This window comes from Nomascus leucogenys, chromosome 2, assembly GCF_006542625.1.
Source record: "Nomascus leucogenys isolate Asia chromosome 2, Asia_NLE_v1, whole genome shotgun sequence".
Classification (NCBI taxonomy): Eukaryota; Metazoa; Chordata; class Mammalia; order Primates; family Hylobatidae; genus Nomascus; species Nomascus leucogenys.
This window is the reverse complement of record NC_044382.1, coordinates 52,584,797-52,603,166: the sequence shown is the minus strand read 5'-3', so window position 1 is coordinate 52,603,166 and position 18,370 is coordinate 52,584,797. Positions and strand designations below refer to the sequence as shown.

Sequence of the window (18,370 nt, the reverse complement as noted above, 5' to 3'; positions counted from 1 at the left end):
CAACCGGGGAGGGGGAGGTTGCAGTGAGCCGAGATCGCGCCACGGCACTCCAGTCTGGGCAAGGGAGTGAGACACTGTCTCAAAAAAAAAAAAAATTATATATATATGTAAAAGTCTTCACCCTCTAGGTTTAATTCTTCTCTCCTTCCCAGCCAGCCTTTATGAAGAGTTACATCCCTCACAGTCTTCTCTCCCTCATCTTTCCCCCCTGCCTGGCTTATTTCCCATCACTCTGGTATAATGACTCTTGCTTAGGGTCATGAATGACCCCACACTCTGAATGTAGTGAAGACTCCTTTCCACTCTTCTTCCTAAGAGCTGACTTGATCTGTTAGCAGTGTTCTTCATCATTGACAGTACCCTCTTCCTTTGAAACACTTTCTTCCCTTGGCCTCTGTGACACTAAATCCTGTTGGTTTTCTTCTTCCTCTTACTCCTTTCAACTTTCTCTTATTTTAACCTTTTTTTCTCTCACTGGCCTTAACTCCAAGATTTTTTTATTTGTTTTTTTTTTTATTGGAGACTGTCTTGCTCTGTTGCCCAGGCTGGAGTTCGGTGGCTCAGTCTTGGCTCACTGCAGTCTTGACCAGGCTCAGGGAATCCTCCCACCTCAGCCTCCCTGGTAGCTGGGACCACAGGCACATGCCATGATGACCAGCTATTTTTTTTTTTAGCTTTTGGTAGAGACAGGGTTTCACTATGTTGCCCAGGCTGGTCTCGTACTCCTGGACTCGAGCAATCCACCCCCCTCAGCCTCCCAATATGCTAGGATTACAGGTATGAGCCACCATGCCTGGCCCAACTGTTAGACTTCTTTGTGTGTATGTGTGCGTGTGTGTGTGTGTGCGCTTTGTGTGAGAGACGGAGTTTCACTCTGTCACCCGGGCTGGAGTAGAGTTGCACGATCTCGGCTCACTGCAACCACCGCTTCCCTGGTTTAAATGATTGTCCTTCCTCGTTTTCCTGAGTAGCTGGGACCACAGGTGTATGCCACCATGCCTAGCTAATTTTTGTATTTTTTAGTAGAGACGGGGTTTCACTATATGTTGGCCAGGCCAGGTCTCAAACTCCTGACCTCAGGTGATCCACCCACCTTTGCCTCCCAAAGTGCTGGGATTCTTTTTGAGAGGGAGTCTTTGTCGCCCAGGCTAGAGTGCAGTGCAGTGGCACAATCTTGGCTCACTGCCACCTCTGCCTCCCAGGTTCAAGCCATTCTCTTGCCTCAGCCTCCCGAGTAGCTGGGATTACGGGTTTACAGGCATACACCACCATGCCCAGCTAATTTTTGTATTTTTTTTAGTAGAGACAGTTTTGCCATGTTGGCCAGGCTGGTCTTGAACTCCTCACCTCAGGTGATCCACCTGCCTCGGCCTCCCAAAGTGCTGGGATTACAGGCGTGAGCCACTGTGCCTGCCAACTCTTAGACTTCTTAAAGCATGACCCATCCTTTTTATTTTAATTCTACTTTTTGCCTTGGTGATCTTATCAGCTCCCATGGGTTCAAATTCTAACAACTCTCTGTGGCATTGGTGGTACAGTGATAAGCATAGCTGCTTTCAAATCCTAACAACTTGTACGTTTATATTCCTACTCCAGATCTTTCGAGTTAGCCCTATATAACTGTGTATCCCTTGCCGTCCCACCCCTGCTTTGATATCTCTGGCATTTCAAATTCAGCATGTCTAAAACTGAAGGTCTAAAACTTCTCTATTCCCTATGCCCCCCCACCCCCCGACCCCAAAAATAACACATACAACTTGGTCTTAAGCCCTCTTCCACTATTCTTGTCTCAATAAATGACTCCAACACCTACCTGGTTTTCCAGGCCTGATACCTGCTTTCTTCTTCACTCTACAGTCAACTAAATCCTGTTGATTCAGCTGCTTCCATCTCTCATCAGTTCTTCCCCTTCCATCCACACCCATTGTCATCACCCTTGTCCCAGCCACCATCTTCTCCCACCTGTCCTGTTTGAACAATCTTAATTGTTCTCCCTGCACCTGTTACTCTGCCTTTTCATTCATTTTCTGTATAGCACCCAGAGTAATACTTAAGAATCAGGAGAAATGGGCCGGGTGCAGTGGCGCACACCTATAATTCCAGCATTTTGGGGAGGCCGAAGCGGGCAGATCACGAGGTCAGGAGATTGAGACCATCCTGGCTAACACGATGAAACCCTGTCTCTACTAAAAGTACAAAAAAAAAAAGAAAAATTAGCCAGGCGTGGTGGCGGGCGCCTGTAGTCCCAGCGACTCAAGAGGCTGAGGCGGGAGAATGGCATGAACTCGGGAGGTGGAGCTTGCAGTGAGCTGAGATTGTGCCACTGCACTCCAGCCTGGGTGACAGAGCAAGACTCTGTCTCAAAAAAAAAAAAAAAAAAAAAAAAAAGAATCAGGAGAAATGTATTAGTAACTTGTTAAAGTGCTTGTTTGTGTTTTCACATTACACTGGGCTTTTTACTGTGCTTTCAGGTGTCCACTTGCGAAAGCAGCATTCCTATATTGAGCAAGGCAAGAAATGCCGTTACTGTGATGCTGTGTTTCATGAGCGCTATGCCCTCATCCAGCATCAGAAGTCACACAAGAATGAGAAGCGCTTTAAGTGCGACCAGTGTGATTATGCTTGTAGACAGGTAGGAACCTTCATTGAAAGTTGTTGGTGCTTTCTCGGTGTCTGGTGTTATCAGAGGGCATTTACGTATCTAGTACAGTGGCTGTTTTTAAAGATAGTATTTTCAAACTGTGGATTATGAGGAATGTCACCAAAATCAAAGGTCATGCTCCTTGTCAATTGTATCATCCCAGTGTCCAGCTGATGTTTTATTCAGTCACAGCTTACCTCTTCCTTAAGCAGACATCTTTCTGAAAACTGGAAAGTAAGTCCAGGACTTGAGAGAGGAGAAGAATCTCATGTGGGGACATGACTCTTGGGAGGGAGCCAAAGAAGGAGCTCAGCAGGAATAAGCAGCTCTATCTGTGCTACAATTATGGAAGCAGTTCTGCACCACACTAAAAATACCTTTATCAAGCCGGGCGCAGTGGCTCACACCTGTAATCCTAGCACTTTGGGAGGCCGAGATAGGCAACAGAGAGAAACCCTATGTCTACAAAAAGAAAAAATTAGGGGCCGGGTGCGGTGGCTCACGCTTGTAATCCCAGCACTTTGGGAGGCCGAGGCGGGCAGATCACGAGGTCAGGAGATCGAGACCACGGTGAAACCCTGTCTACTAAAAATACGAAAAATTAGCTGGGCGTGGTGGCGGGCGCCTGTAGTCCCAGCTACTTGGAGAGGCTGAGGCAGGAGAGTGGCGTGAACCCAGGAGGCAGAGCTTGCAGTGAGCCGAGATGGTGCCATTGCACTCCAGCCTGGGTGACAGAGCGAGACTCCGTCTCAAAAAAAAAAAAAAGAAAGAAAGAAAAAATTAAGGCCGGGTGCAGTGGCTCGAGCGCCTGTAATCCCAGCACTTTGGGAGGCCGAGGCAGGTGGATCACAAGATCAGGAGATCAAGACCATCCTGGCTAACACGGTGAAACCCCGTCTTTACTAAAAATACAAAAAATTAGCTGGGTGTGGTGGTGGGTGTCTGTAGTCCCAGCTACTCCGGAGGCTGAGGCAGGAGAATGGCATGAACCCAGTGAGCCGAGATCACGCCACTGCACTCCAGCCTGGGCGACAGAGTGAGACTCCTTCTCAAAAAAAAAAAAAAAAAAAAAAAAAGTCAGCTGGGTGTGGTAGCAGGCACCTGTAATTGCAGCTACTAAAGAGGCTGAGGCAGGAGAATTGCTTGAACCCGGGAGGTGGAGGTTGCAGCGAGCCAAGATCACGCCACTGCACTCCATCCTGGCAATTGAGCGAGACTCTGTCTCAAAAAAAAAAAAAAAAACACAAAATTATCTAGGCATGGTGGCTCATACCTATGGTCCCATTTTGAAGCCGCAGTAAGCCCTGATCACACCACTGCTCTCCAGCCTTTGCAACAGAGCCAAACCCTGTCTCTAAATATATAGCTTTATCATCTCAACAAGCCGTGTTGAGTCTAGACCTAGCTTGGGTGAGAAATACCTGTTGGCCACATGCATGCAGGTGGCAGCTGGGGCAGTAGCCCCACGAGCAGGCTCTGAGGCCTTTCCCCCTACGCCGTTTCAGGAGAGGCACATGATCATGCACAAGCGCACCCACACCGGGGAGAAGCCTTATGCCTGCAGCCACTGCGATAAAACCTTCCGCCAGAAGCAGCTTCTCGACATGCACTTCAAGCGCTATCACGACCCCAACTTCGTCCCTGCGGCCTTTGTCTGTTCTAAGTGTGGGAAAACATTTACACGTCGGGTAAGGGTCAGAACTTCACTTTTCCTGTTATGATACTGAATATTGGATTTTTGGTCTTCCTCTGCAGAGCACGGTGGTTTTTTTCACTGAGGTTATAAACAGAGATGCCTCATTGTTTGGAAAGGGTTAGTCATCCCCATCTTGATGTTTCTATCCATGTGTGAACCCTTCCACTGATGGGGAACACAGTATCTTTGAATAGATTGATTGCACAAAGAAATTTCCTGGTCGGGCGCAGTGGCTCACGCCTGTAATCCCAGCACTTTGGGAGGCCAAGGTGGGTGGATCACAAGGTCAGGAGATCGAGACCATCCTGGCTAACATGGTGAAACACCGTCTCTACTAAAAATACAAAAAATTAACCGGGTGCGGTGGTGGGCCCCTGTACTCCCAGCTACTCGGGAGGCTGAGGCAGGTGGATGGCGTATACCCGGGAGGCAGAGCTTGCAGTGAGCTGAGATCGTGCCACTGCACTCCATCCTGGGTGAAAGAGCGACACTCCGTCTCAAAAAAAAAAAAAAAAAAAAAATTAGGTGGATTGAAACCTGCACCCCACCCCACCCCTAGCTAGCTGTAGCCTGTTCTGGGACTTCTCTTGGGGGCTGTGTTAGATCTTGACAGAACTAAGAGCTGGTCTGATCCTCCCCCATCTCTGTCTGCAGGCTGCTGAGCCTCCCCTCAGAGAACCCAGCCTTATCCATTTCCCCTGAGCAGAGACAGTGTGTTCAGGACACACTTAGCAGATACTAGAATTTTTAGGCTTAATATGGATTTTATTAAAGTAAATAACTAACAGTCTGATCTTAGCTTTTTTAGTGGTGTGAAAGAGGATTTTGTTCTTTTTGTTAGAATACCATGGCAAGACATGCTGATAATTGTGCTGGCCCAGATGGTGTAGAGGGGGAAAATGGAGGAGAAACGAAGAAGAGTAAACGTGGAAGAAAAAGAAAGATGCGCTCTAAGAAAGAAGATTCCTCTGACAGTGGTAAGTGACTTGTTTCATGATTTGCTTACTATGGCAGGCTTTGGAGCCCAGTTTCCAGTGTATTTATGTATGGATATGCTGGGATGTAGAGGCAGGCACACACTCTTCCTTTCTTTAAACTTCTCATCTCCTAACGTCTATTTACAACAGCAGTTAGTGTTTTTCTGGGGCTTATTTTCTTTTCTCCTCGTGGCATTCCGCTTATTAATGCCTTTTTTTTTTTTTTGAGACGGAGTCTCGCTCTGTCGCCCAGGCTGGAGTGCAGTGGCGCAATCTTGGCTCACTGCAAGCTCCGCCTCCTGGGTTCATGCCATTCTCTTGCCTCAGCCTCCTGAGTAGCTGTGACTACAGGCCCCTGCCTGGCTAATTTTGTATGTTTTAGTAGAGACGGGGTTTCACCGTATTAGCCAGGATGGTCTCGATCTCCTCACCTCGTGATCCGCCCGCCTCAGCCTCCCAAAGTGCTGGGATTACAGGCATGAGCCACTGCGCCCAGCCATTATTAATGCCTTATACATAATCTTGAGTTAAAGCAGAATTAATATTTTTATTCAGTTTATTCAAATTTGTGATATTCTAAGGCCAGCAGAGTTTCTTTTCCTATGTTCTTAACTTTTACATTTAGGAAGCTGGTCTAGATTTGATTGAGCAGTGAATCTAATGGACATGAAGAAGGTTGTTTAAGTATCTTCACTTATGGTTTGACTGCCTGTGTCAGCCTAACCTTGAGAGGTGCTGATCAAGTCAGTGAAGGTCAGCCTTTCTCTTCCTACCTTAATCTCTCCATTTAAAGTTTAAAATCTTGCCTATTTTCCTACCACAGGTACTCTTTGGAGTGTTTTTTGCCTCTCTAGTCATGAAATCCAGGCAGGAGGTTGTGCTTAGAAGTGCCAAGCCTCGGTCGGGCACAGTGGCTCATGCCTGTAATCCCAGCACTTTGGGAGACAAAGATGGGCAGATCACTTGAGGTCAGGAGTTCGAGACCAGCCTGGCTAACACGGTGAAACCTTGTCTCTGCAAAAAATTTAAAAATTAGGCAGGTGTGGTGGTACATGCCTATAGTCCCAGCTACTCGAGAGGCTGAGGGAGAATCACCTGAGCCCGGGAAATTGAGGCTGCAGTGAGCTGTGATCATGCCACTGCCTTATATTCTGGGCGTTGAAGTGAGACCTTGTCTCCAAAAAAAAGAAAAAGTGCCAAGCCTTACAAAGAGGGTGGAGGAACAAGTGTCTTGGTAATTTGGAGGCCACATTTAATTACACAAACATGTTCAGAGTGTTAGATTCTATAGTGTGGATACCTAGGTTGCAGGCATCCAGGTGGGAAGGCACCTCTGTAACTAAAGACTTAAGGTATGGATGGAAAAGGTGGTAGAGAGTTTGGTTTTAAGAAATGGACTTCCCAGAAGCACCATTAAACTGGAGAGATTATAGATGATGCCTGATAGTCTAGGGATTCTTCATATTGTGTTTTGCACTGGTTGTCAGTAGAAATAGTGGGGAGGGGATGAGATTTTTGAAGAAGGAACATATTGGAGAACTTTAGTCACTTTATTGGGCTTTTTTGTTCTTTGTTTGGGGTTTTTGTTTTTGTTTTTTTTTTTAAGACGGTGTCTCCCTCTTGTTGCCCAGGCTGGAGTGCAGTAGTGCAATCTCTGCTCACTGCAGCCTCCACCTCCTAGGTTCAAGTGATTCTCCTGCTCAGCCTCCCAGGTAGCTGGGATTACAGGCATGCCCCAGCACACCCTATTAATTTTTGTATTTTTAGTAGAGATAGGGTTTCACCATGTTGGCCAGGCTGGTCCAGAACCCCTGACCTCAGGTTATCCACCCGCCTCGGCCTCCCAAAGTGCTGGGATTACAGGCGTGAGCCACCATGCCCAGCTGTTTTTTTGTTTTTAAATAGAGATGTGGTCCCACTGTGTGGCCCAGGCTGGTCTCTTAACTCCTGGGCTCAAGTGATCCTCCTGCCTTGACCTCCTAGTGTGCTGGGATTATAGGCATGAGCCACTACACCCAGCTACTTAATGGGTTTTATTGTAAAACTTTCTCATGAAAGCACTAAGCTGTAACAAGGTCCCCCCCGACCCCTTTTTTTTTCCTTTTTTTAAATGGAGTATCCGTTTTAAGTAGTATCTTCTTCAGTCACTGGGTGTTAAGTGTATGCCTCCTTTAAGATGTCAATTTGCAGCCGGTCATGGTGGCTCATGCCTGTAATCTCAGCACTTCGGTAGGCTGAGGCAGGCAGATCACCTTAGCTCAGGAGTTTAAGACCAGCCTGGGGAACATGGCAAAATCCTGTATCTACAAAAATCAGCAGGGGGTTGTGGCCTGCACCTGCGGTCCCAGCTACCTGGGAGGCTGAGGTGGGAGGATGGCTTGAGCCCAGTAGGTTGAGGCTGCAGTGAACTGAGATAGTGTCACTGCACTCCAGCCTGGGCAACAGAGCGAGACCCTGTCTCAACAAAAAAAAAAAAAGGAAAAAAACTATTGCAGTGAACTGTTGGGGGTTTTCAGAAATATTGGGAGACTCCCAGATATTACCAGTGATCAGATAATCTTAACCTTGGGGATCCCTATAGTTGTTCTTAGTTGCAAAGCCCCCTGCTGCCAGACTCTGTCCTGTGTCCTGCTTTCTCCTGATACTGCTTTGTTCACTTCTGTGGTTCATCTCCAGGAAGACCAGCTTCTTTCCCTAATTGTATGTAACCAGAAGCATCTTTAGTCTAAAGAGATTATTGATAGCTTCTGATAGATTTCTACAGTTCTCTGTTCTGTCTGCTGCTGGTTAGTAGAGCATGGAATTTGGTTCAAGGCCTTATACCTAGTGACTCTTTATCTCCCCCAGAAAAGGGACATCAGCCTGGGCTCCATGCCACTATTGGCCATGCAGTCTTACTTGTCCTGACCCAGACGTTCTGCCTGTCAGCTGTCTACAGAGATTGACCAGCAGATGGTCTACTGCTGTTTTCAAGGCTTTTTGCCGAAATACCACCAAGCCAATAAGCCTTTGATCCTGTTAGCCTGCTTTTGTGTGCTTTTCCCCCCAATTCTGACTGAATTTGTTTAGTTTTCTAGGCATTGGGCCAACCTAGGCAATAGAGGGCTTGAAGAAGTTCAGCAGGGAAGCATCTCTTGTTCTTGACACACTGCCACCTATCTATATATTCCCCACGTTTTCACTTAGGATTTCAGTCATTTGAGAAATAGGGCATTTTATCTGGAAGAGCAGGAGTTTACCCACAGATCTCTAAATTTAAACATTTTGTTCCAGAGAAAGAAAGTGCACGTTAATAACCCGTGCTTTCTAGAGGAAGGCAGGCAGTGTACATTTTGTGCCACAGCCATGGGGGAGGGATAACAAAAGCTCTTTGGCTGCCTGCAGATGTGGGCGCCAGAACAGCCCCAGACTGAGGGCAGAGGTTTGAATTCTACCTGCTGTGACTTAGCTGTGCGTTGCAATCACTTAGTTTCTCACTTTTTCTATAAAATGAGGGTAACACCCTCATTCAATGAAGTACTGAAGCCTAAGTGGAAAATGGCGAATTTTTAAATTGTGATGTTTGCTATAAGTAAAAGCTGTGTTTGTGGTAGACCATAGGTTATGGAGTGGGATTACATGAGTTCCCTGAGTCCTGTTGATCCCCAGGTCACTATTAAATGGAGTGAGAATGTTACAGAAATTACTCAGGGAAACTGAGTCTCAGCTGGTCAGATGTCCCAGGTCACGTACCTAGTAAGAGATCTGAGACAGCCTCGTTACCTGGCTCCTCGTCAGTATTCTTTATACAATAGTTTCCTCACTTTTATGTACCACTTATTTTACTACGAATGGACAATTGTGGCATTAGGGAGGAGAGCAAGAGGGTTGGGAATGACACATTGGGTCTGGTACAGCTGGGAATTAAATTAAGTCCAAAAACTTGACCTTAAAAGAGAATCAATAATAGTTTCAAAAGAACTCTTGCTACTTACCTTAGTAAGTAGGACCTCACAATGTGTAAGAATTTCTGGCCAGGCGTGATGGATGAAGCCTGTAATCCTAACACTTTGGGAGGTCAGGCGTTAGAAGCTGCAGTGAGGTATGACCGCACCACTGCACTCCAGCCTGGGTGACAGAACAAGACCCCGCCTCAAAAAAAAAAGAAAAAGAATTTCCGTCTTGTCCCCTGACAGACACACACACACACACACACACTCTCTCTCTCTCTCTCTCTCTCTCTCTGTCTGTCTCTCTCTCTCTCTCTCTCTCTCACTCTCACTCCCTCTTACCCCTCCTGCCCACTTAGAGATGAGCAGAACCACATCTCCAAGGGTCCATTTCTGGCTTAGTGTCCTGCTTTATCTTGGTATAGTAGGTAGGGGGATCATGAGAATTTGAAATTCAGTATTGTGTTGAGTCAAAAAAGGGTCTAAAGCTAAAAGGAGAAAGTAATAGCCAATCCCACATAAAATGTGAATAATAGTATTCAAGTCGATTTGCTTCATTCTGCTGTAATACCTGTTTATTATATTAATCCTGATAGCAAAAATTCCAGCAAAAGCATTTTTATTTATTATTTTTTGGAACCTCACACCCTGCTCCCCTAAAAGCATTTTTAAATGGGCTTTTGGTTTGTTTTATTTTGTTTTTAATTTTTATTTATTTTTGTTGTTATTTGTTGGTTTTTCCCAGACAAAGTCTTACTATGTCGCCCAGGCTGGAGTGTAGTGGCCTGATCTCAGCTCACTGCAACCTCTGCCTCCCAGGTTCAAGTGATTCTCATACCTCAGCCTCCTGAGTAGCTAGGATTACAGGTGCCTGCCATCACAGCTGGCTAATTTTTGTATTTTTAGTAGAGATGGGGTTTCACCATGTTGGCCTGGCTGGTCTCAAAGTTCTGACCTCAAGTGATCCACCCACCTCGGCCTCCTAAAGTGCTGGGATTACAGGCGTGAGCCACCGTGCCCTGCCTAAATGGGCTTTTTTTTTTTTTTTTTTTCTTTACACGGGATCTCACTGTATCACCCAGGCTGAATACAGTGGTGAAATCACAGCACGTTGCAGTCTCTACCTCCCTCGCTTAAGCAGGCCTCCTGCCTCCGTCTCTTGAGTAGCTGGGACTACAGACACACATCACCGTGTCCTGCTAATTTCTTCTTCTTCTTTTTTTTTTTTTTCTTATTTTTTTTCCTTGAGATGGAGTCTCATTCTGTTGCCCAGGCTGGAGTGCAATGGCGTGATCTCGGCTTACTGCAACCTCCACCTCTCGGGTTCAAGCAATTCTCCTGCCTCAGCCTCCCGAGTAGCTGGGATTACAGGTGCCGCCACCACGCCTCGCTAATTTTTGTATTTTTAGTAGAGACAGGCTTTTACCATGTTGGCCAGGCTTGTCTCGAACTCCTAACCTCAGGTGATCCACCTGCCTCAACCTCCCAAAGTGCTGGGATTACAGGCATGAGCCACTGCACTGGGCAAATTTTGTTTTTGTTTTTGTTTTTGTTTTGAGATGGAGTCTTGCTCTGTTGCCAGGCTGGAGTGCAGTGGCGCAATCTCGGCTTACTGCAACCTCCGCCTCCTGGGTTCCCAGGTTCAAGTGATTCCACTGCCTCAGCCTCCCGAGTAGCTGGGACTACAGGCATGTATCATCACACCCGGCTAATTTTTTGTATTTTAGTAGAGACAGGGTTTCACCATGTTGACCAGGATGGTCTCGATCTCCTGACCTTGTGATCTACCCACCTCGGCCTCCCAAAGTGCTGGGATTACAGGTGTGAGCCACCATGCCTGGCCACCTTTTTTTTTTTTTTTTTTTTTTTTTTTTTAAAGTAGAGACGGGGTTTCACCATATTTGCCAGGCTGGTCTCTCACTCTTGACCTCAAGTGAGCCACCCACCTTGCCCTCCCAAAGTGCTGGGATTACAGGCATGAGCCATCACACCGAGTCAATTTCGTTTTTGTTTTTGTTTGTTTTTCTCTGGAGACAGAGTTTCACTCTTGTGGCCCAGGCTGGAGTGCCAGTGGCGGATCTCAGCTCACTGCAACCTCCGCCTCCCAGGTTCAAGTGATTCTTCTGCCTCAGCCTCCCTAGTAGCTGGGATTACAGGTATGCATCACCACGCCCAGCTAATTTTATATTTTTAGTCGAGTCAGGGTTTCTCCATGTTGGTCAGGCTGGTCTCGAACTCCCAACCTCAGGTGATACACCCGCCTCAGCCTCCCAAAGTGCTGGGATTACAAGTGTGAGCCACCGTGCCCAGCTGCCAGTTTCTTATTTCATGTAGAGATAAGGTTTTACTATGTTACCCAAGGTGGTCAACTCCTGAACATGAGTGATCCTCCAACCTCAGCCTCCCAAAGTGCTGGGATTACAGGTGTGAACCACCGTGCCCAGCCTTAAATTGATTTTTCTTAATAATTGGCTGAGCACGCTAGCTCACACCTGTAATCCCAGCACTTTGGGAGGCCGAAGCAGGCAGATCGCCTGAGGTCAGGAGTTTGAGACCAGCCTGGCCAACATGGCAAAACCCCATCTCTACAAAAAATACAAAGATTACCTGGATTGGCTGGGCACATTGGCTCATGCCTGTAATCCCAGCACTTTGGGGGGCCGAGGCAGGTGGATCACCTGAGGTCAGGAGTTCAAGACCAGCCTGACCAATATGGTGAAACCCCATCTCTACTAAAAATACAAAAATTAGCTGGGCGTGGTGGCGTATGCCTGTAGTCACAACTACTCAGGTGGCTGAGACAGGAGAATTGCTAGAACCCAGTTGCAGAGGTTGCAGTGAGCTGAGATCGTGCCACTGCATTCCAGCCTGGGCGACAGAGTGAGATTCTGTCTCAAAAAAAAAAAAAAAAAAAAAAAAAGGAAAAAAAAATTACCTGGGCATAGTGGTGCATGCCTGTAGTCCCGGCCACTCAGGAGGCTGAGCCACGAGAATTGCTTGAATCTGGGAGGCAGAGGTTGCAGTGAGCCAAGATTGTGCCACTGCACTCCAGCCTGGGCAATACAGTGAGACTCTGTCTCAAAAAAAAAAAAAAAAAAAAAAAAGAAATATATATATATATAAAAAAAACAAGACTTCAAAGAATATATAATTGTTTTCTTTCATCTTCCACCACCCTTCTCCTTGCCCCACCACCTGTGCTTCCTGATTTCATGAAAAGAAAATGCTGAACCAGATCTGGACGACAATGAGGATGAGGAGGAGCCTGCTGTAGAAATTGAACCTGAGCCAGAGCCTCAGCCTGTGACCCCAGCCCCACCACCCGCCAAGAAGCGGAGAGGACGACCCCCTGGCAGAACCAACCAGCCCAAACAGAACCAGCGTAAGTTGTTCATCTCTGCTCTGGAGGCTGGGTCTTCTCCGAGCATGTGGGGGAGCCAGATGGATCCTTGTTCTTTGGGGAGGTGGGAACTAAGCCATGAGAACAAGTTAAGGGCATGTCGAGAACAAACTCTCAGGAAATGGCTTTTTAGGAGTTTTTACTGAGGAACATCTGAGGAAGTCTTTAGAGGCCTGTTACATTTCAAGAAGGCCAGAGTAGAAGGGTACTTGTGTTCTACAAGATGGGTACTGTTAATGTGGGCGGGTTTTGAAAAACAACCAAAGTCACAGTCAGCTGGCAGAATGGATGTGGTAATGAATATAAAAGAGCCAAATCGTAAAGGGTGGAGAGGGAAAGCAGTTTCTGTGCTGAGATTGTCCCTTCTAAGAAACTCAGGGTCAAGCGGTGGCTCATGCCTGTGATCCCAGCACTTTGGGGGGCCAAGGCGGGAGGATCACCTGAGGTCGTTAGTTCCATACCAGCCTGGTCAACATGGTGAAACCCCATCTCTGCTAAAAATACAAAAATTAGCCAGGCGTAGGGGTGAGCACCTGTAGGCCCATCTACTCAGGAGGCTGAGGCAGGAGAATTGCTTTAACCCAGGGGGCAGAGGTTGCAGTGAGCCGAGATCGCGCCAGTCCACTCCAGCCTGGTGAAAAAGCAAGTCTCCGTCTCAAAAAATAAAATAAAAAATAAATTGACTCTCTCTGGACCGCTATCTAATAAGGCTTTCCTGTGTTGCTGACATCTCGTTCGCTCTCAGTCTAAAAGACCCTTGTGATTCTTGGGGCTTTAATGCACCATTTGTTCTGTCTGTGCTCTTTGCCAGCAACAGCTATCATTCAGGTTGAAGACCAGAATACAGGTGCAATTGAGAACATTATAGTTGAAGTGAAAAAAGAGCCAGATGCTGAGCCCGCAGAGGGAGAGGAAGAGGAGGCCCAGCCAGCTGCCACAGATGCCCCCAACGGAGACCTCACGCCTGAGATGATCCTCAGCATGATGGACCGGTGATGGTGGAGCCTTGTGCGTCGCCAGGACTGCTCTGGGCTGTGTTTAAACGGCCCGCATCTTAATTTTTCTCCCTTCTTTCTTTTTTTGGCTCTGGGAAAAGCATCATTTTACCAAACATACCAAGAACGAAAACTTCAAGGATGATGTTAGAAAAAAATGTGATTTAACTAGAACTTGCTGTCTGATGTTAGCAAATCATGGAATGTTCTGAGTCCCCGAGGGTTTACTGTGAAGTGCTGAGGAGAGTGTTGACGACTAACTTGTTTTCCTAGATGGAAACAGAGACATTGACCCCTCCCTCCATGTGGTAAACCACTCCAGAATGGCCACCAGGTTTCCCAGAGTTCTATGGTCTTCTTCCCAAGAGAGTTTTTAATTGTAAATGCATACTTGGGAAGGACTTAGACTTTTAAACTGTTTTTTGCTTTTGCTTTTCCCTGACTCCCTTTGCTTGGAGTCAGCTGCACACCAGTAGTATGGCATGCTACGATCAGGTTCTGTCCTGAAAGCTTTGCCTCTTTCTTGGCAAAGTTTCTGGTATGGTCAAGCTTGTAAATAACTTTTTTTACATTTTAATCTTTTCCATTAATTAAGAGGTTGAAAAGAAGTGCAGTGTAAGAAAACCCAGCATTTTAATTACTTGCAAATTAAGTTACCACAGACTCTGTAGTGTGTAAATGTTGACAAGGAATTGGATCACAATCATGTAGCAGAATGGCACCCAGACCACTGCCCACCAGTGACGGACACCCACGTGGCAGATCATGATTTCCAGCCCACGGAGCCAGCATTTGAACCTTGTATAATTAACTTTCAGTTATGATTTCCCATCGACATTTTCTTTGCCCTGTTTGTAGCTGATTGTTGTGTTTTATAAATCTTCTGTTAAGGCAGAAGGGTGATGATGAGTGGGTCACAGCAGCCCTTATATGCTGGGCCAGATAATTTCACTAGGTCAGTAATTTAAACTTTGGATCTTCAAAAAATAATAATGTGAAGCAAAACCAACTAAAAAGTGATTCTTGCACATGAACTGTCACATGTTTAAAAATGTGTTTTTTAGAGAGCCTCAGTCTTACTGATTTCAAACACTTTTTTCTTCTGTGTATTGCTTTTAAGAGAGCCATCAGTTAGCTATCAGACCCTAGGTTGATGCATTTTGTACTTAGCTGTACTGTGTGATATTTTTCATTATTTTAGGATGCCAACATGAGACCTGTAATAAAATATGTAATGGGGTTGAAAGCTGGGGAGGAGGATCTACTGCTGTACAGCTAATAAATCATAACGGATTAACAAGTGCTCCAAAGACTCCATCTTGCGTGATTCCTGCCTGCTTGAGGGAGGTTGGGAGGCTGCATACATGGTTCCAGGCTGTGCAGGCTGCTGCCTTTCATAGGCAACCTCTGTTCCCTGGGATGGTACTTCCTCTAGCAGATGGGAGGATACGATCTTGGCGGGTGACTGGATATTGAATGCATCCTGCTGTAACTTTTTTTTTTTTTTTTGAGATGGAGTCTCGCTCTGTTGCCCAGGCTGGAGTGCAGTGGCGCAATCTCAGCTCACTGCAACCTCCGCCTCCCAGGTTCACGCCATTCTCCTGCCTCAACCTCCCGAGTAGCTGGGACTACAGGCGCCTGCCACCATGCCTGGCCAGTTTTTTGTACTTTTAGTAGAGGCGGGGTTTCACTGTGTTAGCCAGGATGGTCTCGATCTCCTGACCTTGTGATCCGCCCGCCTTGGCCTCCTAAAGTGCTGGGATTACAGGCATGAGCCACCGCACCCAGCCCTTACTGTAACTTCTTAACTCCCCGAAATGTGTGTGTGAGTAGACAGGTGAGTAGATGGACAGCAGCCAGCTTCCGTGATCCACTTGAGGAGTAAGTGCCCTGTGCACAGAGTAGATGGGCCATAGAGCTGCTTGGAGTGAAAGCTGAGGAGAAGCTCTCTACTCAGGATCTCAGCTCAAGGAGGCCTGGGATCAGATGTACCTGGAGCTCTGCCAGGTGTGAGGGAACAGAGAGGAGCTGGGCCCCAGCCTGCCCTCGAGAAGTTCATTTGAAAGGAGAGACAGATGCACAACCACCGGGTAGTGAAGAGACCGTCTTAGATAATAGAGCTGCCTGGTAGCACTTCAGGAAGGTGGATGGAAAGGGAGTTGTGTCGTGTTTGGAATCTTGGGCGTGAGTGGAAAATCATCTTGCTGCTGCTGCCATTTCTAGGCAGATTGCTTTGGCAAACCCACTTGAGGTGAAAGCTTAAACCACTTGAGTTTTTTAACCAAAATTCCAACTTAGGAGTTTTCAATTAGAAGTAACAGAGCAAAATGTGTGAAGCTTTTGGCTGGCTAGTGCTGTCCACACAGATGGGTCTCCCAGGAAAACGACCCAGGGCCTCCTGGGGCCTCGGGACTCAGCCAGGCAGTTAACTCGTTGGTCTGAAAGTTAGTGGTCTCAGACTGTTGGAGCTTGAGTTCTCTATCCCATCCACAGGTTTACCCGCCAGGGTACCCGCTACTAGCCAACCACAACTTTTTTTTCTTTTTTTTTTTTTTTTTTTTTTGAGACGGAGTCTCGCTCTGTCACCCAAGCTGGAGTGCAGTGGCACAATCTTGGATCACTTCAACCTCTACCTCCTGGGTTCAAGGGATTCTCCTGCCTCAGCCTCCTGAGAAGCTGGGATTACAGGCACCCACCACCACACCTTGCTAATTTTTGTATTTTTAATAGAGATGGGGTTTCACCATGTTGGCCAGGCTGGTCTGGAACTCCTGACCTCAGGTGATCCGCCCGCCTCGGCCTCCCAAAGTTCTAGGATTACAGGCATGAGCCACCACACGCGGCCCCAACTTTTTTTTAATTCCAAGTTTTTTTTGAGACAGGGTCTCACTCTGTCACCTAGGCTGGGATGTGGTGGCACAATCAGCTCACTGTGACCTTGAACTAGGCTCAAGCAATCCTCCTACCTCAGCCTCCTGGATAGCTGGGACTACAGGCCATGCCATCACACCTGGCTCATTTGTGTGTGTGTGTGTGTGTGTGTGTGTGTGTGTGTGTGTGTGTGTGTGTGTGTGTTTCAGAGATAGGGTCTTGCTATGTTGCCCAGGCTAGTCTCAAACTCCTGGACTGAAGTGATCTTCCTACCTCAGCCTCCAAAAGTGCTGGATTATAGGCATGAACCACCATGCCCAGCCACTTAAGCATATATAACCTCTTTGCAGAACAATGAGGCTCAGTTTTTCTGTATCTTCTACACAGACTGTCATTCCTGATTGTATACATTCTGTTTGAAAGGTTTTTGTTTATTTGTTTTGAGATGGAGTCTCGGTCTGTTGCCAGGCTGGAGTGCAGTGGTGCGATCTCGGCTCACTGCAACCTCTGCCTCCCAGTTTCAAGCAATTCCGCCTCAGCCTCCCTAGTAGCTGGGAATACAGGCACGCGCCACCACACCTGGCTAATTGTATTTTAATAGAGACGGAGTTTCACCATGTTGGCCAGGATGGTCTCAAATCTCCTGACCTCGTGATCCGCCCGCCTCGGCCTCCCAAAGTTCTGGGATTACAGGCGTGCACCACCATGCCCAGCCCTCTGTTAGAAAGTTTAAAAGTGGCCAGGTGTGGTGGCTCACACCTGTAATCCCAGCACTTTGGGAGGCTGAGGCAGGCGAATCACAAGGTCAGGAGTTCGAGATCAGCCTGGCCAACATGGTGAAAACCTGTCTCTACTAAAAATACAAAAAATTAGCTGGGCATGGTGGTGGGCACCTGTAATCCCAGCTACTTGGGAGGCTGAGGCAGGAGAATTGCTTGAACCCGGGAGGTGGAGGTTGCAGTGAGCCAAGATTGCGCCACTGCGCTCCAGCCCAGGCGACAGTGTGAGACTCTGTCTCAAAAAAAAAAAAAAAAAAAAAAAAAAAAAAAAAAAAAAAAGCGGGCGGATCACGCCTGTAATCCTAGCACTTTGGGAGGCCAAGGTGGGCAGATCACGAGGTCAGGAGATCGAGACCATCCTGGCTAACACGGTGAAACCCTATCTCTACTAAAAATACAAAAAATTAGCCGGGAGAGGTGGCGGGCTCCTGTAGTCCCAGCTACTCGGGAGGCTGAGGCAGGAGAATGGCGTGAACCCCGGGGGGCGGAGCCTGCAGTGAGCCGAGATCGCGCCACTGCACTCCAGCCTGGGCGACAGAGTGAGACTCCATCTCAAAAAAAAAAAAAAGTTTAAAAGTGGATTTGTTGGCCGGGCGCGGTGGCTCACACTTGTAATCCCAGCACTTTGGGAGGCCGAGGCGGGCGGATCACGAGGTCAGGAGATCGACACCACGGTGAAACCCCGTCTCTACTAAAAATATAAAAAAATCAGCCGGGCGTGGTGGTGGGCGCCTGTAGTCCCAGCTACTCGGAGAGGCTGAGGCAGGAGAATGGCGTGAACCCGGGAGGCGGAGCTTGCAGTGAGCCGAGATCGTGCCACTGCACTCCAGCCTGGGTGACAGAGCAAGACTCCTTCTCAAAAAAAAAAAAAAAAAAAAAAAAAAAAAGTGGATTTGTTTTAGCTGGAGGAGGGGCAAGAGAATCGACATGCTGATGGAGTTAAGGCTGAAAAGTGATCCTCCTGCTGCATAGCCCAGGATGCATCCTGTCTGACCCTTAATTATAAAACCTTCAGCAGCAGAAGCCAGTTTTGTTACTGCTTCTGTTGACAGGGAAGTTCCTGAACCTGCATGCAGCTCCCT

General features: G+C 47.3%; 1 protein-coding gene across 2 annotated transcripts in view; it reads left to right on the top strand.

The window, feature by feature from the left end:
• Positions 1-14,943, top strand: part of CTCF (CCCTC-binding factor) — a 78,193-nt gene extending 63,250 nt beyond the window's left edge. Inside the window, exons 8-12 of one of the 2 annotated variants that reach the window (XM_030795319.1) lie at positions 2,472-2,632; positions 4,147-4,329; positions 5,179-5,314; positions 12,464-12,625; positions 13,461-14,943. In XM_030795319.1, the coding sequence (XP_030651179.1) occupies positions 2,472-2,632; positions 4,147-4,329; positions 5,179-5,314; positions 12,464-12,625; positions 13,461-13,639 (821 nt within the window). In that variant the 3' untranslated portion in view covers positions 13,640-14,943. Of the gene's footprint in view, positions 1-2,471; positions 2,633-4,146; positions 4,330-5,178; positions 5,315-12,463; positions 12,626-13,454 lie in introns of both variants that reach the window. The other variant, XM_030795308.1, reaches the window with a different exon arrangement.
• Positions 14,944-18,370: the final 3,427 nt, after the last annotated feature.